This window comes from Coturnix japonica, chromosome 1 (genome assembly GCF_001577835.2).
Source record: "Coturnix japonica isolate 7356 chromosome 1, Coturnix japonica 2.1, whole genome shotgun sequence".
NCBI classification, from domain to species: domain Eukaryota; kingdom Metazoa; phylum Chordata; class Aves; order Galliformes; family Phasianidae; genus Coturnix; species Coturnix japonica.
In genome coordinates this window covers 174376572-174398237 of record NC_029516.1, presented here as the reverse complement: position 1 = coordinate 174398237, position 21666 = coordinate 174376572, and the positions used below count along the sequence as shown (strand labels likewise).

Below are 21666 nucleotides of genomic sequence, written 5' to 3'. Positions count from 1 at the left end.
ACAGACTGCATAAGATAAAATAAAAACACATTCAAGGTTGACTGAATGAGAATTCCTACCACAGAAGTAATGAAATCATTCCTTTGTGTAAGCAGTGAGAAATAGCAAGTTATGCTTGGTTACAATGCAGTGAGCAGACCCTCGTCCTCAAGCTACCCAAAGCCACTGGCCAATGAAGAGACCAGCTCCAGGTGCTGCTACAGAAGGTGAGTGTTCAACCTATTCGACATCACTGTCTCTGAAGCTGCTCTCATGTTTAGACCTTAGAGACACAGAAATTGAACTCCTCTGCTTCCCCATGATATAAGGTGTCAGGAGCAACAGCACACGCGCCTTGGCACAGGATCTGTGCTTCAGTGAGCTGCAAGCTTAGAGATCTGCTTTCACTGCAGTCAGTCACTGATTACTGAAGGGGAAAACAAAGCCAGCTTTGGCTGAGCCTTCCAGCAAGTCCTGTCCAGCTGCTGGGTACTCAGCCCTCCTGCCCTGACTGCCAAAGGTGCTTTCTACCCCATAGGAAGCTCTGGAGAAGGCTCCTGTTCTGCACTTCTATGCTGTTTTATGACAAGCTGCTTCAAAAGAACCACAGCTTATTCACAAACGCCCTCAGCACCCGGCATTAAGTGCACATCCCATCAATGTCACACTGCCTTCTAAATAGGATCTGTTCAACCGTGGGTGACAAAATCCAAACTAGTTTAGCTTGCCACACTTGGAAAATGCAAGTGTATCAGGTGCAATGAGACCGTGTGAAGGCAGTTAATGTTAGATCGTAAGAGCTGAGCAGTAAAGGGACAGAGTGCTGCCTCCCCTACGCACACAGTCATACACTGAAGGTGTATCACAAAGCTTCAGAAGCCATTACATCCAACTTCAGTATGCTTAAAAATCCAGCCTCAAAAAGAAGTTTTTAATAAAAAATAGGGCACATTCTTTGCATATAAAGCATACAGTCTCACTTACTAAATGACTGTCAAATCAAAGCAATGCACAGCGTCATTCTCAAGGCATTATAATTATATAGAATATAAGCAGTATTTACAAAAAACAAGCTTTTCTTCCATAGGTGCCAAATATGCCAAGTTCAGTCTAGAAGAGGATCAAGAAACAAAGGCCGAATGCCTTCCCAGCCCCCTACATCCTCAGTATGAAGTGCCAAGTATCTTAATGAAAAAGAACATGCAAACACTCATTGAGAGGTCAGAAGAGCTACTGAGTTTATGAAAGTCTGTATACTGTTTTGCTCTTCGGTTTCCAGGCTACTTCTCAATTGAATAACCCCTCCCCAGGCACCAGATAATTCTTCACATTTCATTTTTCCAATTCCCTTTTTGTCAGTGTCCTCCTTCTACCTGAGCTGGAGGCGTTGGTTTGCCATTTAAAGCCATTTGCTGGGGTGGTAGATGGCCTGGAGGTGGCACCGGGGTGGTTTTTAACTTCTTTGCTTCCACTTTTAAAGGATGCTCTTCCTCTTCCTCATCGGAATCTTGTAAGCCGTACTTGGAGAAGTGTGCCACCTGTGCAATGAGAAGGACAAACACGTCAAAGGGGTGCCCAGCAGGACAGCAATCACCTCCACAGAGAGGGGATTGACCATCTCTGCTCTGCCCTTGGGAGGCCTCATCTGGAGTACTACATCCAGGTCTAGAGCTCCCAGTACAAGACATGGAGCTGTTGGAGAGGGTGCAGAGGAGGCCACAAAGATGGTCAGAGGGCTGGAGCAGCTCTGCTATGAGGAAAGGTTGGGGAGCTGGGCTTGTTCAGCATGGAGAAGAGAAGGCTGCGGGGTGACCTCATTGCAGCCTGCCAGGACCTGAAGGGAGCCTACAGACAGGAGGGGAGTCAACTCTGTGAAAGGGGGGATAACAGCAGGACAAGGGGAAATGGTTTGGAGTTGAAGGGCAGATTGAGGTTGGATGTCAGGGGGAAGTTGTTTACAGAGTGGTGAGGTGCTGGAACAGCTGCCCAGAGAGGCTGTGGATGCCCCGTCCATCCCTGGAGGTGTTCAAGGCCAGCTTGGATGGGGCCCTGGGCAGCCTGGGCTGGTATCAATGTGGAGGTTGGTGGCCCTGCCTGCGGTGGGGGGTTGGGGCTTCATGATCTTTGAGGTCCCTTCCAATCCGGACCATTCTGTGATTTGATGTGTGAAACATTGGGAGCAGGGTGCCCAGTGTTATATCCAAGTGGTTCTGAAGAGCTCTGAGACTCCTCAGCCTGAGTACCACTGCCATCACTCAAGTCACCCACTAAGTAAGGAAGCACTTCCACTGAACACCTTCTGCCACTCACAGAAGTTTGGGCCAGTTCAGTTAGGGGAGTTTATGCTGCAGGAAAGGACTTGAGAGTTTAGCACAGTTTGAATTCAGCTCTTGGAAGATTCTAACTTCATACTGCCTCTGATACTCAAGTTAGCCCACAATGGGAACTGAACCATTACCTTGAACACCCAAGATCCAGTCTCAGGGCGGTACTCCTTGAAGCGAGCGCCCTGCTTCCGAGATACAGACTCCAGTCTGCCCTCATAATTCATCTCTGCCAGTCGTTCTGGGCTTTTTATCAAGCTACGAGAAGTTTTATCCGTAGGCCAAACTCCATCTAATGTAACTTCAGCTCGTCTGTTAGAGGAGGACAAGAGCACAAGAGACAACAAGGTTTTACACAGGGCTATCAGAGTACAATCAGGAGCTGAATGTTGGGCCTCTTGTTTAAGTTGCTGAACCTCAGAAGAGGTTTATAACCTCTGGTTAAGAACCTTGCAGATACCCAGCAACTGCACAGTGCTGCAGCCTGATGACCCTCTGTGGATTTACATTTCCCAGTAGCTGCCTGCAAACACTGCCAACACACTAAAGACATCCTTATAGACTGCTGCCCCATCACAGTGCATGCACAGCGTTACCTATTAAGGCCTTCACCAATAGGTGGTTTCTTTTCATCGTCTGGGTAGACAATAACTTCTTTCCTGCGGATATGGACGATCTCATCCAGATTTAGGTTCGTTAGATTTACTTCTCCTTCAAAGAAAATCGATCCGTAACCTGGAAAGCATAACAAAGATAGCAAAGCATCACAATTTGCCCTTGAATAACATCTCCTGACAGACAGCTTACATCCCAGCTGAGCACTGTCAATCTGAAAGATCTCTCCTTTCAGTGCAAGCTGTTCACAATGCAGAGGCACTGCTTGTCATTAAGCCAAATTATGGCACTCAGATTCAGATGGCACAGCTTTAAAAACGATTGTTTCCAATGTGAAAATGCTTTAGGTGCTCACCTTTACGGCCTATGGTGAAGTCGGTCACAATACATTCATTTCTGTCATTGATAAACCTGGCCAGCTCCTCCATAGGTGGGATGGTGTAATAGCCAGCTCTGGTTAGAACAATTCCTACAATAGGAAGAACAAAGATCTGTGCTGATGGCAAAGCTTTAACACCTCTGGTGACTCAGCTGTCCAGGTCTGTGAGAGAAATAGAGTGATGGTTCTAAACAAAGTGAGAATCAGTGCAACACAAGCAAGGAAATGCTCCAGCTCCACATCCTGCAGAGCCATGGCAGGGTCCTCAGCCTTACAGCCCATCTCTACCAGAGACCAATAGCAGATATACAGGCAAAAACAGAAAACACAAATACACACGGCAATGCCTGATAGACATTCTTCCAGCTCCTAATTTCGGAGCTCCTTATTTGGCACCTGCCAACCGAGATGCAGCACTCCTCATTCAGCACCCTCTGATGCTCTTTTCAGCTCTTAGTTTGTCTCACGACTCTTAAAACCCACGAGCCATCCGTAAGCATTTTGCATTTGCAATTTCTTGCTGCTGAGGCTTCTGAAAACGTTTACTCTGAGCACAGCGCTTCCTGGTTTTATAAAGGTGCGCCATATAAAATGAAAAGGTGAACAAGTCTTTTTCATCTCCAGCTTCTCCAGACCCTCACAGGTTTAACAAGCCAAGACAACCCTCCACCTGTGAAGCTGTAAAGCCTCAATTATGTGGAAGTGACCTGAGGGCCCTCAGCTTTTGTCTTCCAGTTTCACTCCACACTGAACTAAAAGCACTGAACTAATGCAATATAGATCCATTAAGAGGCACAACCATGTGGGCCCACTCCTTTCCTGGAAACTTCTATAACGCTCTTTGCCACTGCTATGAACCGTGAGTCTAAGTAGATTAGTAGATAGTCTTTTGTCAGGACTGCAGACAACTGTTTGCTATGGTAGAATTACAGACTGGGCTCCTTTCTTCTCCCTTCCGCATACCTCACTACACCACTAACACAACAGTGGGTGATGAAATGCAATTTGCTCATGTGTGAGACGTGAGAGTGAGAAATGTGATTTGTACCCTGCAGAAGGCAGGAGGGAGTGAAACAAAGAGCTCAGGATCCAAAACAGCACAAGAAGCACACGTTAAACATCACCAAGATTTACATAGGACAACCCCTACCCCACCAACAACCCAACCTGCAGGATGGACGTGGTGCACTGTCTCAGTCTCTTCTTCACGTTCATCGTGGAGGGAATCATCATGGAATGAGGCATCCTCACTGCTGCCCTCCAGGCCGTTCCTCAGGGCTGCCCGTGGGTTGAGGGCCACGATGGTGTCATCCGCACTGTTCTGGTGTTTGTGTGCAGTGTTCTCAGGGCTCTGTGGGATGGGCTTGGCAATGGGGTTGGTGTAAAACCTCGTCACTTCGTGGTGATCCTCCTCCTCCTCGCGCTCACCATCTTGTCTGTGGTTTTCATCAGGGGGTACCGACAAAAAGAACCTGAACAATGAAGAACAAACCAAATGGCATCATTTAGTTCTAATGTGCTCACGTCAGCATTAAACTTCAGTGTCTTTTAGTACAAAAAGCAAATTTTACCACTCAATGAACTGCAGAGGCAGCAGGTAAAGGGAAAGCATTTTTCATTCCCCTTTACTCTGCCCTTGTTCAGCACTATGGCAATCTGCATCCCATCTAGGCCTCACAATGCAAGAAGGATACTGACACTCTCAATGCTGGCATAGCACAATGCCCTCAGGGTGCCCATAGGGGAGGCTGAGGGAAATGGGCTGCTCAGCCTGGAGAAAAGGGCTGAAGGGAAACATAACAGCAGCTTTCCAACACCAAAAGCCAAGAGTCAGGGTCTGCACTGACACGCATGGCAGGAAGGTGAGAAACAATGGTCAAATAATAACAAGGAAATCAATGAGGACAGCTAAGTGTTGGGACAGAGGTTGTGGGATCTCTATCCACACTGGATAAAGTCTTCAACAACCCAGTCTAAATTCAGTGTTGACTCTGCTGAACAGATACACCTCCCAAAGTCATTTGCAATCTGAAAGATGCAATAATTCTAAAGAATCACACTCCTTTCTGCCCCAAATACGCTGCTTTAAAAGCATGGAATGATTAAATCTTGAAGACACCATGATCAAATATGAAGGCACCGTTGTTACAGTCGTTCTAAAAACAATGTATGTATTACATGGCTGCTGGCAACCCAGCTAACAAATGCTTCTGTCCATCGAAGAGCCACCCAGGTGAGGAATAAGGTGGTTAGAAACAAGTTCCTCCACTCTTGTCATCAGTTTTTACTTTTAGTAGCTTTCAATAAGATCAAAATGTTGAGCTACTCTGGATATTTTTCCTCCCCTCAGGCTCATGTTCAGCATTTCCCTCAAGAAATACAAGAATTTGTCTCTACAGGAGGCAAGGGGAGAGGAGTCAGCCCTCTGAACTCCTGATTTGGGTGCAGTGAGCTATTAATAAGCACACAGACAGAGCAGATGGGCAGCCTAAGGGCAGGTCACTCACCCAACAGGTCAACCTGCTTCCCATGAACATAGTTATGACATCCCTAGAAATAACTACCTACTTTCTCAACAGTCATTTAGAGAGGGGAACAACCAGTCTGTACTTCTTTCAAGCTTAAACACACACGTCACCTATCACCGTACCTGTCTCCATTCTCTGGGTACTCTGATGGAGATGCCAGGTCATCATTCTCACGATTGACAGGAGAGAACAGACTGCTGCCACTGAGGTTCTTCAAAACCAACTTCTTGATGCTCTTCCTAACAAAGAAAACAAAGAAAAGAAATACAAACTAAGCTCAAAAATAACTTTTTCTTTTAGTTCATGCTTAGAGGGTCTTTCAGTGCCTGATTCATCTTCCTCCAATGTACCTCCATCAGATTAAACAAGAACAAAAGCTGTCTAATGTCCATTTCAGGATTGCCACCAATGTCCCTAAAGACTGAAACCAAAAGCCTCAGTAGGACACATGCACAGCATTACTGCTCCATTCCAACACTGAGAATCTGATCCAGAACCAGACAGGCCATAAAATCATCGTCAATCCTCCTTCGCACTGATGGCATTAACAACCCTAGCAGCCCTTCTGAGTTGCATAGAGCTGCATACTATACAAACTTCCCTTGTCTAATTTCTAACTGACTTCCAATTATCACCTTCTTTCACAGCTTCTTTGCATTTAACAGTTTAAGATGATCATTTTTAGCTCCTCTATAGAAAATATTTATCTCCAAAGTGTAACAAATCCTGTTACTGCTATTCCTATTTATATCAGGTAAGAAGAAGTGATGGAATTCAGGACTTCATCTGATCAGAAATGAAGCTATACTACGGTTCTTCCTACACCTCCACCCTCCAATATGCAGAAAAGAAGAACTAACTTTGGCATGAAGACACCATTGGATAGGGATGGCTCATCATCATCGAGGCCATCAAAGAGTTGAGACTTGGCAGAGCCTGCAGACTGCAAAGCCTTTGGGCGCACTCTGGTTGCTGGACGTGGAGTCAGTTTGTAGTGGGTGGGTGTTGTTAAGGCCTTCTGAGCTGCAGGGTTGGTTGGTTTCAGCCGCTGGAAAAGAAAAAGGAGAATTGGAATTTCCATACCATGTACTGTATGGATAGGTGGAAGGTGACAGTACCTGCTTTGTTACCCAGACAAGGGTCTTAAAGAAGTGAAAGACATGATGGGACACCGATAAACAGAAACAGACACAAAGCTGGCTGATAACAGCTCATTATGGTCCTTTCCAACCCACGCCATTCTATGCTTCTAAGTCCTTCTGCCTGGAATGGAGACCCCTGGGAGCACTGTGATAGGTTCCACCAACTAAGAAGGAACACTCACCCTCCAGAACATGGAAGGACAGCAGCCATTTATACATCCCTTATCCCTCACAAGTCTGAGAAGTGTGTTTTGGTGGTTTTTAAACCAAACAACAGGTCAAGAGACTGTCATAAGAAAAGCTCAAGCAAGATGCTACAAATATGCCAAACACAGACAGTCACACAACACAACTCTCAGCAGGAACTCCAAAGTCAAGTAATGATGTATCAAGAGAAGTAAATGAAGCCCTAGCACAAGCAGTTTGTTCTGGAATAGCATTAAAGGAAGAAAAAGCCAATCTTGCATCAGTACAAGCATATGGATGGCAAGTCCTTATGCTGCTCACTGCACACCTGAGTGAAGACAGAGAACACAGTATGTAAACTGAAGTCATTTCAAACCTTTCCCAGAAAACTGAGTTTAATATTCTCACCTCCTCTTTCTTCTTTGGGTCTGACATGGGGTTTCTGAAGAGAGGAGAATCTCCAAAGGGTGCATAAGTCAAATTATTGAGGTGCTGCTGGAGAACTGCCTGCTGAGCAGCCGATGCATTAGGATCTGTCAGTGCTGTAAAAAGAACAGATTTTAGCAGTCAACATGATTAAAACCAAGGGAGACAGAAAAGACAGATCCCCCTCACCCAGAGGATCTCCTCATCCTAAATTAACAGCATCTTTGGAGCAGGGTGTACTTCCATGCTCAGACATATCTGAAACCAGGAAGGAAGCAGTGACTGAACTCTGATATACACTTACCTACAGCAGGCTGAGGGGCTCCGAAGCCCAGAGTAGCAGTGGAGGTATTGAATCCTGGTGCTCCAAAGGCTCCTGTTCCCAGTGTCCCACCAAGTTTAGGCTGGGTGTTTCCAAATAACGAAGTCTGTCCAGCCCCGAGTGCTACGGCATGAGAAAACTCACTGTAACACTCTGAATAACCAATTTAGCCCATAAAGAATCCATTTTCAAGTTGCAAGACTTGAGGTGTGCATGAATGCTATAGACAATATGCAATCAGACCAGCAGAGCCTTCAAGGCATGTCACCTGGTTACACAGCCACTGCTATATAACCAGAGTTAGAGAGTGATACAAAGACTTAACCAAAGTTTAAGGATAATGCTTAAGCTGACACAAAACAAGCCAGCAAACTACTTACCTGTTCCAAACCCCGTCCCAAGCCCAGTTCCCAGGGTCCCTGTTGCAGGCTTGTTTCCAAACAAGCTATTTCCAGCATTGTTGGCACCGAAACCTTCAAGGACAAAAACAGGAGCTCATTAATCTAAAGCTATTAGCAAGGAAATTTCAAACATAAATAAGCATCAGCCACTCAAAGACAGCTCTGCTACAGTTAAGGTCAAATTTAACACACCATTCCCATAAATGCATGTTAAATAAGCAGCAAGAAGGGACTTTAGTGGTAAAAATAAATGTATACGTGTTATGAATATACAACTGAACACATTAGTTTAGAAATGTACTGTCTTGCTTTCTAATGCTTTTAAATTTGTTACAAAACTCAGTATTTTATAAAGCCAAAAAGGACATTACGATGCTCTAACAGGCAACAGAATAAAGCACATTTAGCTTCTTGAACTGCCTGCAAGGGAACATACCCACTGCACACTGCCTATACCACACACACACCTCTGATTCTTACTGACAAAGCAAGGAACAGCTTCGATTCAGGAGAGAGCACAGCTCAAAAACACATCTCTAAACGTCACCCCAAGCTGCCACTACACAGGTTAGAGTCTAAACTGAAGGCTGTGAAACCATTCTGTTAATGGTTAATTATGCATCCATTAATTTAGTGTAAGGACAGAATTAAGCTAGGAAACCACAGTCACAAACTGACATCAGAAGCACCCTACACCCAAACTATTCCTGTGCATTGTATTGCTGCAATCAATGCAGGGAAATTAACACAGACACTGGAGCTGCTACTGCTCTCTACTACACAGCATCAGTGCCCTAACTAACATGGCTATTTGGTTCTCAGTACAAGGGATTTGGAAGCAACTTCCAAGCAAAATGTGGTAACAAACTGCCCAAGCTCAGTCACTACAATGGGACTGCAGTGCAATGCAGTGCTGCCCTGGCAGCCTAAAAGCTGGACAAGTCCTTCCCTCTTTCTGGAAGATGGATATGGCAGAACATCACTTTTTTCATCTGTTTTTGTAGACAGGAAGAAAAAGAAGAGATGTCAGGATCTCCAACACTGTAAACCCAGTCCTGCTCCCTGTGAGGAATGCAGTTCTGCTGCTCTCAGCATTCACTTTAATAGAATGGCCTGGGTTGAAAAGGACCACAATGATCACCTCATTTCAAACCCCCTGCTACATGCAGGGTCACCAACCACCAGACCAGGCTGCCCAGAGCCACATCCAGCCCTGATTTCTCCTGCCTGATCACACACTGAACAACAAACGCCATCAGTGTCAGAGGCAAACAGTAATACAAGACCCCCAGACTCCAGAACTATAGACTCTCAAAGTATGAAAGACAGCTGCTCTCTCTCTTATATACTTTTAGATCTGCCATCAAACCACAGACAGCACTCTGTCCCTGAGCACTCCTTTGCAACCACAAGCGTGTAACACGCTGTAGATGCACAATGTTGTATAAGTTCTTTCATTTCAATAGCTCTTAATTACAGGTTACACCTTCCTAAGCATTAATTGAAACAGTGGGACCTCTCGTTAACTACGTCATAAGTCAGGGAGCACCTCAGAGGAAAGGAACAAAGCAGGATCCAAGGTGTTTCTCTGCAGCAACACCCATCAGAAGGACGGCTTACCTGAGGATTCTAACACCCAACCATTAGCATGCGACACTCAGCAGCCAGGTGTGTGGTATATGCAGTACAGTTTTAAGTGATTGAATCCCACTTTTTTTTATATGTACCAAAATTGGAAGTGTTTGTATTGGTTCCTAAACTCAGGGTTGGTTTGTTACCAAAGAGCCCGCCTCCAGTGGTTGTACCAAACGAGGTACTGGTCGTGGTGGTTCCAAATCCAGCAGGTTTGCTACCAAACAGGGTCTGGAAGGAAGAAAACATCAATTTGGAAACCTGACAGTATGATATTAGAAGCGTGTTAAGAGTTTGATTGCAGGCAAGCAAGCAGAACAAAAGCACAAGCACAACCCCAGCTCCCAGCCATGGCGTTACGTGCAAACACCTCCTGGAAACAGAGTTTTTCACTCCTCTCCCCATAGTGAACACATTAAAACCCAAATAACTGGCTACTGAGAATTAAGTTCACTCTCAGTAAGGGAACATCAATATGGAAAGGCCTGCACTGTCATCCCCAGCCACATGTTTGGCCTCTCTTACTGCCCTGCATCACTGAAAGCATTGCTGACTCTATTGACTAGTTCTGCTTAGAAGGAACAGCACTACTTCTGCACCTTAACTTCATCACTACTCTGAGTGAGGTCAACACACAGTAAGAGGACTCTAAATGCCACTGCATTTGATTTTCATAAGTTTTATTTTGAAAAGAATGGACGTACCGAACCGCCAACACCAAATCCTGTGTTTGTTTGTCCAAAAAGACCGGTTCCTGTTCCAAAGGCAGTGCCAGCATTGGTTGTGGCTGCTGTTCCAAAAAGGCCACCGGGCTGCGAGGGCTGAGTGGCCCCAAAGATACCCTAGAAAGAGGAACTCCATTAAGATAATGCCACAAAGCTTTGTGAAGTCCAGCTCTGACAACAAAAGAACAAGCACTAAAATGTGTGAATAAATAGTGCAGTATTTTCCCTTCTGACGAAGGGAAAAGACAGGGGAGAAACATTTCAGGAGCTTTATTCATTCAGGCGATTAGTTACAGTAAGGAAAACAAACAGAGGAATTTGTGCTCCATCCCATAATTTCCTCCTCCACTGTGAGCAATAAAGATGGGCAATAACCATTCCAGAGGGTTTTCTGACAGAAGTCATGGCATACCAAGGAATAAAGCACATATGTAGTCATCTGGCTATACAACACATTACAGCCATGTAGTGTCTCTTCATCAAACGAACCCACCAGTGATGCTCAATAGCCAGCAGGAAATACAGATCTATTAATTAATAACGTTAACCGACCAATAACAACGATGGGAATTTCATTATCTAAAGGAAGACTGGGATCACTGCATCACAACCCCAGCCCTTACAGCTGGAATGTGCACACCACAGCATATGAAGGGTTTAAACAACTCATCTTACCATTGTGCTTGTGTTTGGCTGTCCTAGAGTGCTGGTATTCCCAAAGGGAAAGCCTGTGTTCTGCGTCGTCGTAGCTTGACCAAATGGTTTGTTAAACAGACTTGTAGTTTGAGTCTGCTGACCAAAAAGGCCTCCTGTTGTTCCTGTTCCAAAGCCAGTCGTAGCTACAACACAAACAAGTTGCAGGTTGGCAGGGTGGTAGGATCTTGATGATCCCTGAGGTCCCTTCCCACCCAAGTCAATCTATGATTCTATGATTAACACCCAGAATTATCAGCAAATTTAATCTATCAGACAAATCTGATCAAGAAGACACCAGTTTTCATATGGTCCATTAGTTATTCACAGTACAAGGAAAGCTGTGCCACCTGCAGGCAAAAAGAGCCACGTGGCAGGGAAAGGATAGGCAGCCAGAGTTCCCTATGCTGCTAACACTGCTCTGTAACACTCATAGAAGAACACTGTTCTGTAACTCTCATTGCCCATAGTTCTTCTCTGCCAGCTCTCCTCGCTATCTCTGCAGAGCTCTCCTCTGAACTGACTGCAATGGAAGCACAGGAAGCCTCAGTTTGCAGGCTGCACAGACAACCTCCTGCAGGTCCATCTCTCTCAAGGACTGCAGCTTAGGTCAGCCCCCGCAGCGCCCAAAGATAAAGCCCAGCAGGGCCTGCCATCAAGGACAGACACATTCGAACCTCAGAAGCAACAAATCATTGCTTCTGTTCCTAGTTAACCACTTGGCTTTTCCATTCCATCCAAGAATGCTTGAACGATGTGAAACCAGGCTGACACAATACGCAAGGGTCTAGAGAACAGATCCTGGCAAAGTCTCATTAGGTCATTATAAAAGTAGAGCTTTGTGGCCAGGGAATTCACATCTGCTCATTAGCAGAAGGAGAACCCTGATTTCATCTTTAACCCATTGATGCTGTCCCTCCATTGAACAGCAGCAGTATCCTGGTTGTTTCACTTCTAACTGTACCACAGTCCCTTGTAAAGAGATGCTCTAATGAACTTCTAGCCAGCAAAACAATGGGGATGTAGAAGCACACAAAGCCCGAATATGGCCAATGCACATCTCTACATCACATACACATCTCAATGCAAACACCTGATTATGGAATGTTGATGCAGCCAAACTCTAAGCTCACACCAGTGTTTCCTCACCCTTCTCATGGCTGACATTGAAATAGCTTAATAAAGCATTGGCATATCCAGTCACAGTTGAGCAGCACGCACGCAGTACTTACTAGTTCCAAAAGCAGTTTTATTCTGTCCATATGAGAAGCCTGTATTAGTGGTAGAAGAGCCAAAAAGTCCCGTAGCTGTGCTTGAAGTAGCAGTGGAAGTCCCAAACAAGCCTGTAGTGGCTCCTGCTCCCACAGGATTCGAGGGCCCTTTCCTGTTCGCCATGTAGTCTTCTAAACGCAGCTCCTAGGAAAGGAAAACCCCGTTTCTCATTGCACAGAATAAAGTGAAAGCCACTCCATCAATACGCTCACACAGCTCCCAGCCTGATCCAGGACAAAGGTACCAACAACAGCTGCTGACAGCTCCACATTTAGGAAAAAAAAGAACTGCATCAACAAGACCTGAGCTGAGATGATGCATCGCTGCAGTTACGCCTGGGCTTCAATTTTGTTTCTAAGGGCTTTTTTAGAGTACACCTGTTTTCAAGTATCAGTTAAGCAAACAGGAACAGGAGGACTTCCTGGCTGTATCCTTGAGAGCAGTGGTTTACATCAAACAACTGAGTTTTGTTGTGGTTTCTGCTGTTATCTCGTCAGCACAAGTGCTCCCAGCAGGATCTCACCCTCCTGAGACACAGCAAAATGCAATTTCAGCTCTTCAGAAGCTGCAGCGAACACATTAAAAACCAACACAGCGACACGTTTTGTTTCACGCCACTTCTGTGCATGATGTAGACACTGAAAGCTGCACTTGTTACAAGCACATACAGTATTTATCACAGTCCAAAAAAGCTCTGCTAAAACAATACTCATTAACAGCTGTACCAAACAAAGATGTTGGAACATCACGGACTGACCTCTAGAGATTTGCTCTCATACTCTTTCATAGCAGTAATGCATTGGTGCTTCGTATTGATAGTGGTGCTAACTCCAGACTTGACCATACTATCCGTACCAGTTGGGGGCTGCAAGAGAAGAAGTCAAACTGTCAGATGTAAAATCCAGAGAGGTGTCTATTGATTGTTGTAGTTGTTTCTGAGCAGAAGCTGTTAAGTTCTTTATGGAGAGTGGTGAGGTGCTGGAACAGCTGCCCAGAGAGGCTGTGGATGCCCCATCTGTCCCTGGAGGTGTTCAAGGCCAGCTTGGATGGGGCCCTGGGCAGCCTGGGCTGGTATTAAATGTAAAGGTTGGTGGCCCTGCCTGCAGTGGTGGGGTTGGAGCTTCATGATCTTTGGGGTCCCTTCCATCCCAAACCATTCTGTAAAAACCTAAATGCAATACAGGAACTGAAGCAGCACATGACTGTTATCTTAGAGCTGTAACAAAGTGGCAAGCAATAGAGGAATTTACCCTGCTAACCCTCGGAACAATGCAGCGTCATCAGCTTTCAGTTTCACTTTGTGAAGCAGTTTACTTAAGCTCAGGATACAAATCCCCCAGCTGCACACAGGGATTTCACTATCCCTGATATCTTCCAGCCCTGTTTCCATCTTATTGTACTAGGAATAAGTACACAGTGTCACTCCAGCACTGCCTAAGCTTCTCATCATAGCTGTGCCTTCATCCAGGCAAAGCCCTGCCCTGTCATATCAATTAACGTAATTCCCAGCTCACTTCACCCTTAAACTGAACAGCTATTGGGGAGAAAGAAGCCTTTTGGGTAGATATCAGTTACCCCATTTCCAACAGCTCTTCTTCCAGGCCGTCCTCCATTTTTAACTGCCATGGAACCTTCAAGGACCCCCCCCCTCTTAAAGGGAACTCATCCATAAAACACACAGGGAATCACTGTTCAAGTCTCCTTTACATTCCCAATGCAACAGTGACTGATATGAGCATTTATTTGGACCCATATTCCAGATACATTCAGCTGTGATCACCTCCTGCCTGCCCAGGAAGGCCCATCCTGTAACACCTACACAGGGCATTACTCTGGGATGTTTAATTACAACAAAAGGAAAATCTGGTACTTTGCACTTAACTACACACCTCATTTTCACTTCAGCAGTCTGATTAAAGGTAATTCCAAGCAGTTTCTAAACACTTCATACTTGTGCATTACCTACTTTCTTTTTTTAAGCTCAGGAATCCAGGCAGTGCTTCACACAAAGAACTGCAAAAGGTTAATACTTCCTACAGCAAAAAGGCTGAATGAGGAGGGTGAGGTGAGAACTTACATTGAACTTAATGGTTGTGCCAGTTGGAGCTGCAGTAAAGCTGGTTGGGCCAAACAGAGAGCCAGATGGATTCCCAAAGGGATTGGAAGTGGTGTTGGTGGTTCCAAAGAGACCTCCACTGCTGGTACTTGTGCCAAAGTCTAGGAAAAAAATAGATGGGAACAGAAAGATAAGCACTAAAACAGCCATTAAATCAAAATTAATGCCAAACATCCCATTTGAATTAGATGCCAAACATCCCATTTGAATTAGATGCCAAACAACCCGTTTGAATTAGAAAACAGTTTGGAAATGAAATAAACCGCAAGGGAGAAAAATAAACACAGCAGTGTTTGAAACCTGTGGTCTAACATAGTGTAGATCTCCCACCCCCCCACCCAACTCATCAACCCAGAGGAACCTCAGCAGCCAATTCCATCCTGCTGTTTCTGCTTCATTAAGGTGCATTTCAAACGTTCTTGCACCAGAAGCAAAACCAACCATCACTACAGCAGCAGAATGAAAAGCTAAAATCACATAAAGCCAAAGTCTAGTTAAGAACAGGAAACACCAGTTGGTGACCACGTGTGAATTAGCTTAAAACTCATGGCTAGAATCACAGCTATGGATTTTGTAGCTGTAACAATGAAACCAAACACTAACACTCCACATTAACCCTTGTACCAGGTCCACACACACATCCAATTTTCCACGCTCTTCGGTCAAGCTAATTCAGCTAATAGAGATATACAAGTCTGACTCACTTCCGAAGCCAGCAGGCTTGCTCTGTGCGAAGGCATTGCTCTGAGATGAGAAGAGGCCCCCACCGGTGCTGGTGGTACCAAACAAGCTGCTGGATGTCCCAGTGGATGTTCCAAACCCAAAGCCAGTGCTGGTAGAGGAGGTGGCTGGCTGATTAAAGGCGTTCGAACTGAAGAGCCCTCCTGCAGACAGAAACAAGCAGTGAATCATTTGCAATTGTTTCGCTGTTTGGTGTTAAAAGGAATTGCTTTCAGGATGGAATTTTGCCTATAGTCATAACACCACAGTACCTGGCTTTGCCTGGGTGTTCCCAAAGAGGCCTCCAGTGTTGTTGTTTGCCCCAAAGGCTGATGTGCCAAAGGCTCCTCCACCTGAAGTACCAAAGCCAGCATCTGGAAAATCAGCACCACAGGTTAGAGAAAGGCATATTCTAAACACATGCACTAGAAACTAAACACTGAAACAGCCTTCCTAACTTCCAAACCAAAGTCTGAGCCTGACCAGCTAGAGCTCAGCATCTGAGATACACAAAGCAGCACCATTAATGCTTTCACAGCTCTTAGAGAAAGAGCTTATGGAATTGAGTCAGCTACTGCTACACCTGGCAATGCTCAGTCCCACACCAGCCTGCAAGGTGGTACCTGGAAGCTGCTCTGCACCCACCTCAGTTTGGGAGCAATATGAGAAGAGAAAAGCTGTGTTTTCTTCCTACCAAGCAGTGCACTCACACCATTGGATGCTCTGCTTTAATGGTCAGCAACCTCAATGTGCTATTCACAATGTGCATCTCTAGAGAGCACCCAGGCTACGTGCATTTTCCTTCCCATATTCCAGCACCAACTGAATGAACCTTCCTCCCAGTCCAGGCAAAGATGCCTTCAAAGCATCCAACTTTTCGCTCCTTTATAAAAGGAAGCTCCATCAACTGCATGGGGAATTCTGGTGTGAGATGAAACAAAGACCCTGTGAACCAGGCTTGGGGTCCTGATTCTCTGCTAACACAGCCAAGCTAATGAGCTGGGCAGCCCACAGCATCACACAGAGAGAACCCCCACAACTCTGTGTGATCCTCAAGCAGTTGTTATGTGAAAAGAATACACCCCAAGCAATGGAAATATCTAAAGTACAGATTGGGATGCATGACTTACTTTGTCCAAAAGTCGATGTTGTTCCAAAGCCAGTGTTACCCCCGAAAGGAGTCCCGAAGGATTTGTTAAACATTGTCGATACGTATCAGCTTTCTTTCCTTAAACCTGGAAAGAAGAATTCAGGTGAGTCGCAAAGGAAGAATTAAATGATGTTTGTCATCTTTCTCACTGTTGATAGTCAGGAAACTGAGTAGTTCAGACACATGGCAGCACAAATGAAGCACTGAACTATAAACCCAAGGTTGTCCATGAGGACTCTTCTGTTAGACCCTATATGTTCTAACTTCTCCCAACACAAGGGAATGCAATGTGTGAGAACTGCAGGAACACACCTTCCTCCAGCTCTGCTTTCATTGCTTGCTGGGCTCACCAAGACATCCTTAATCCAACCATCTGAACAGCTCTATGCAGCTGCTGACCAGGGTGAGGGTGTGATGTACCCTTATACCTCGTGCTGTTTTACTTAAGGGAAGGTTTAGCAGCGCTACCTCCGAGCATGTCTCCTAACGCAATAGGAAAATCCACTTTTTCAGCAAGAATCAAACTGGATACAGAATCACAGAGACTCAAGAAATCATTGAGACCAGCTGCCCCTCCTGGTGAAGGAGGATCACGGAATCATAGAATGGCTTGGGTTGAAATGGATCACAATGATCACCTGGTTTCAACCCCCTGCTGTGTGCACGGTCTCCAAGCACCAGATCAGGCTGCCCAGAGCCACATCCAGCCTGGCCTTGAGTGCCTGCAGGGATGGGGCATCCACAATAGAGCTTAGAAAGGGGAGACAACAGCAGGACAAGGGGAAATGGTTTGGAGTTGAAGATGGGAAGGTTTAGGTTGGATGTCAGGGGGAAGTTGTTTACAGAGGGTGGGGAGGTGGTGGAACAGCTGCCCAGAGAGGCTGTGGATGCCCCGTCCATCCCTGGAGGTGTTCAAGGCCAGCTTGGATGGGGCCCTGGGCAGCCTGGGCTGGTATCAATGTGGAGGTTGGTGGCCCTGTATGTGGTGGGGGGTTGGAGCTTTGTGATCCTTGAGTTCCCTCACAACCCAACAATCCTGTGTGTGTCTGAATAGATCACACAGGAATGAACCCATGACAGCCCTACAGCCACAGAACCCCGCAATACCTTCCTGCACTGAGACCTCCAGATACCCCCCGCTCATGTTGGCTGATACCCGCAGCCTTCACATCACACCATGTAACCTCAGTGCAGCAATACACCCACCCACAGCACTGACCCCCAACCCACAGCACTGACCCCCATTAACCACCACTCACCCCCAACAACCACCACTCACCACCACTGAACCCCCCCATAGCACAGACCCCCATTAACCACCACTCACCCCCATTAACCACCACTGACCCCCATTAACCACCACTGACCCCAACCCACAGCACTGACCCCCATTAACCACCACTGACCTCCCATTAACCACCACTCACGGCCCCACAGCACAGACCCCCCATTAACCACCAATGACCCCCACCCATAACACTGACCCCCATTAACCAGTACTGGCTCCATAACAGCCCGACCCATCAACCACACTGACCTCCACCCACGCACTGCCCGACCTGCCACATTAACTGACTTAACCAGCACTCACCCCCCCCATAGGCAACTGACCCGCAACCCCACAGCCTGACCCCAACCCACGACAGGCACGACCCCCATGTAACAACACCACTTCACCTCCCGCCTGCCATAGCACGTGACCCCCACACTAACCAAGCAACTGGCTCCCACTACCACCACTGACCCATTAACCAGCACTTGACCCCAACCACAAGCACTGCCCCCTCTAACCAACCACTGACTCCCATTAAACCCACACCACCCCCCCATAGCACTGACCCCCATTAACCAGCACTCACCCCCCATTAACCCCACGATCGCCTTCCCCCCCCACCAGCAACTGACCCCCATTAGACCACCACTGACCCCCAATTAACCACCACTGACCCCACACACAGCACAGACCCCCATTAACCAACCACTCACCCCCACAACAGCACAGACCCCATTACACCATGACCCCCATTAACCACCACCGCCCCCCCATAGCACTCACCCCCCCCTTACCACACTGACCCCCACTCATAGGCACTGACCCCGCCTCCCACATGCCACTGACCCCCACCCACAGCCTCACCCCCCATTAACACCACGTGGACACCCCCATAGCACCTGACTCCATTTGACCACCACTGAGCCCCCCCCATTAACCACCACTGACCCCCCCCCAAGCACTGACCCATATAACCACCACTCACCCCCACCCCATATGCACTCGACCCACACCACACCCCCCACAGCAACAGACCCCCAATTAACCACACTGACCCCTTAACACCACTCAGAGGCCCCCCCCCATAGCACCGAACCCGCCATTAACACGCACTACCCCCCCAAAGAACTGATCCCCATTAACCACCATTGACCCCCATTAACCACAGTGGCCCAACCATTAGCACTGAACTCCCATAATTATGACCACCACTGACCCCATTAACCACCACTGACCCCATTTAACCACCATAGACCCCCCCCCAGCCACTGACCCCCATTAACCACCACTACCCAACCACATCACAGACTCCATTAGATCCAGCATCTGCCCCCCCCAAAATACTGATCCCCCATTAACACCACTGACACCCCCCCCACAGCACAGACCCCCACTTAACACACACTGACCCCCATTTACACCACGCACTGACCCCATTAACACCACTCACCCCCCCTCCATCACACCCATTCACCCGAACCAACTGGACCCCCCCATAGCACACTGACCCATTTAAACCACCCTCACCCCCCATTAGCAACTGACCCAACCCACACCCCCCACATGGCTGACTCAGCTAGACATCACGCCCATCTAACCACCAACGCCCCCCGACAGCAACTGGCCTCCATTAACCACCATGCTCCCCCATTAACACCCACTGGCCGCCCAACATAGCACTGACCCCCATTAACCACCACTGACCCCCCCCATAGCACTGACCCCAACATTAACCACCGCATGGGCCGTACCCAATAGAACTGACTCCCATTGACCACAGGACCCCCATCTTACCACCACTGACCAACGACCCCATACATGACCCATTAACCACCAACTCACCCCCCATCGCAACTGACACACAACACACACCCCCCACAAGCACTGACTCCATTAACCACCACTCGACTCCCACATAGAACCGACCCCATTAGCCCACTGAACCCCCCCCCCAAAGAACTGATCCCATTAACCACCACTTGCACTCCGCAACATAGCACAGACCCACATCTAAACCAGACGACTGACTCACCAACCAAAGAACCGATTCCCCCATTTAACCACACTCATCGCCACATTAACACCACTGACGCCCCCCCCCCAAGACTGACCCCATTAACACCACTGACCCCCCCAAAAAACTGATCCACCAATTAACCCATTGACCCCATTAACCACCTACTGCACCCCCCTACAGCACTGCCTCCATTAACCACCACTCCCCCCATCAAACACCACTGACCACAACATTAACCACCACTGGCCCAACCCACCAGCAGCAGACCCCCATTAACCACACTGACCCCCCAAAGAACATGATCCCATTAACCACCACTCGAACCCCCCCCCCCCAGGCAACTGACTCCCCATTAACCACCTGACCCCAATTAACCCACACATCATTAAGCGATAGCCCCTCCCATCAAACCATCTCCCCCTCTACCCATCACCTCCAGGGGCACAGCCCCCCCGTCACCCGGGGCCCACGGCCATGTCGGGGTGTGCAGTTCCCAACCCAGCTCCGTATCTCTCAGGCCTCACCCCGTCTCCAACCCGCCGTTATTCCCCATATAACCCATAACTCACCGTGTTATCGCACCGAGCGGCGGTTCCGGCCGGGCCCGGCCCGCAGCACTCGCCACTCCCGCCGCCTCGCACAGAGGAAGCTGCGTCACAATCCGCTCAACGCGCCTCCCAGCGGCCCCCGCGCCCGGCCACGCCCCCCCCTTTCAGCTCTCAACCTATTGGCTGCCGCCTTTTATCTGTGGTATGTTAACCCACCCGGCTCTCTCTGCTTTCTCTTTTCCTATTGGTTAATGTGGAGCTCGGCTCTGAGCACCGATTGGTCCAGCTTATGAGGGGGCGGGGCTGATGCTGCGGAAGAGTCCAGAACATCCCTCCCGCTGCATCCGGGAGCTCAGTGGGCGGGGCTTATCGCGGCTCGTCCAATCAGAATGCTCATATGCCGCGCTAAGGGAGCGGTCCTCCAGGCCGACAGGGGGCGCTATACGGGGAGGCTTCGGGCCTAGTGCGGCCCGGCCTAGGCCTGGGCCTGGTGGGGTCGCTCCGGCCGGGCCCTGAGCGCTGCCCCTGCGGCCGGGATATACGGGATGAGCCCGAGCGGGGCCTGGGGAGGAGCTGCGGGTCGATGGGGGGTGGGAACCAGAACGGGGTGGGGCGAAGGGGAGGAGGGATGAGCAGGTGCGGGCTGTGGGCCTGGCCCAGCAGGAAGGGGCGGGGGCGGCTCCGTGTGGGGATGGACGAGCGAGGAACGGTGTGAGACGGGAGGGGCCGGTGGGTGCGGGGAGATAATGGGGGGAATGAGGGGAGAGTAATGGGGGGATACCGGGATAAAGGGGGGGCGGCCATTGGGGGTGTCAGGGTGGGTTATGGAGCCAGGGGAGCTGCGGGTTGTGGGTTTGTTATGTTATGAACCAGCCTCACTGTGCCCTATAGGACTGCGCTGTGTGGGGCAGTGATGTTCCCTGGGTTGCTGGGCCCAACTGGATCCCAGCTTTTCCACTTCATAGCACAGTGCTGGCCCTGCCTGCTGTGTCCACAGGGGGACACTGAGATGGTCAAAGGGGCAGCTCTGATATGAGGAAAGGTTGAGGGAACTGGGCTGGTTTGGGTTGGAGAAGAGAAGAGAAGGAGACCTCATTGTGGGCATCCAGTACTTGAAGGGAGTGAATAAACAGGAGGGGGAACGGCTGTTTGTGAGGGTGGGCAGTGATAGGACAAGGGGGAATGGTTTGAAACTGAGACAGGGGAGGTTTAGGTTGG

General features: G+C 48.1%; 2 protein-coding genes across 7 annotated transcripts in view; one reads left to right on the top strand and one right to left on the bottom strand.

The window, feature by feature from the left end:
- NUP98 (nucleoporin 98 and 96 precursor) overlaps positions 1-20601 on the bottom strand; it is a 32297-nt gene extending 11696 nt beyond the window's left edge. The window contains exons 1-20 of one of the 4 annotated variants that reach the window (XM_015852587.1): positions 20470-20601; positions 16591-16695; positions 15733-15834; positions 15445-15624; positions 14702-14841; positions 13382-13489; positions 12585-12768; positions 11335-11498; positions 10639-10776; positions 10030-10165; positions 8282-8374; positions 7884-8024; positions 7562-7695; positions 6686-6873; positions 5948-6064; positions 4465-4769; positions 3274-3387; positions 2900-3038; positions 2438-2615; positions 1353-1517 (exon numbers count right to left, since the gene is read on the bottom strand). In XM_015852587.1, coding sequence (XP_015708073.1) covers positions 1353-1517; positions 2438-2615; positions 2900-3038; positions 3274-3387; positions 4465-4769; positions 5948-6064; positions 6686-6873; positions 7562-7695; positions 7884-8024; positions 8282-8374; positions 10030-10165; positions 10639-10776; positions 11335-11498; positions 12585-12768; positions 13382-13489; positions 14702-14841; positions 15445-15624; positions 15733-15834; positions 16591-16663 — 2799 coding nt within the window. In that variant the 5' untranslated portion in view covers positions 16664-16695; positions 20470-20601. Of the gene's footprint in view, positions 1-1352; positions 1518-2437; positions 2616-2899; positions 3039-3273; positions 3388-4464; positions 4770-5947; positions 6065-6685; positions 6874-7561; positions 7696-7883; positions 8025-8281; positions 8375-10029; positions 10166-10638; positions 10777-11334; positions 11499-12584; positions 12769-13381; positions 13490-14199; positions 14300-14701; positions 14842-15444; positions 15625-15732; positions 15835-16590; positions 16696-17078; positions 17192-20469 lie in introns of those variants that run through there. The other 3 variants (XM_015852589.1, XM_015852588.2, XM_015852590.2) reach the window with 3 other exon arrangements.
- Positions 20602-21080: 479 nt separating this feature from the next.
- PGAP2 (post-GPI attachment to proteins 2) overlaps positions 21081-21666 on the top strand; it is a 10585-nt gene continuing 9999 nt past the window's right edge. For 2 of the 3 annotated variants that reach the window (XM_015852586.1, XM_015852582.1), the window contains exon 1: positions 21090-21177. The gene's annotated coding sequence lies outside the window, so the exon portion shown is untranslated. Of the gene's footprint in view, positions 21178-21666 lie in introns of all 3 variants that reach the window. The other variant, XM_015852583.2, reaches the window with a different exon arrangement.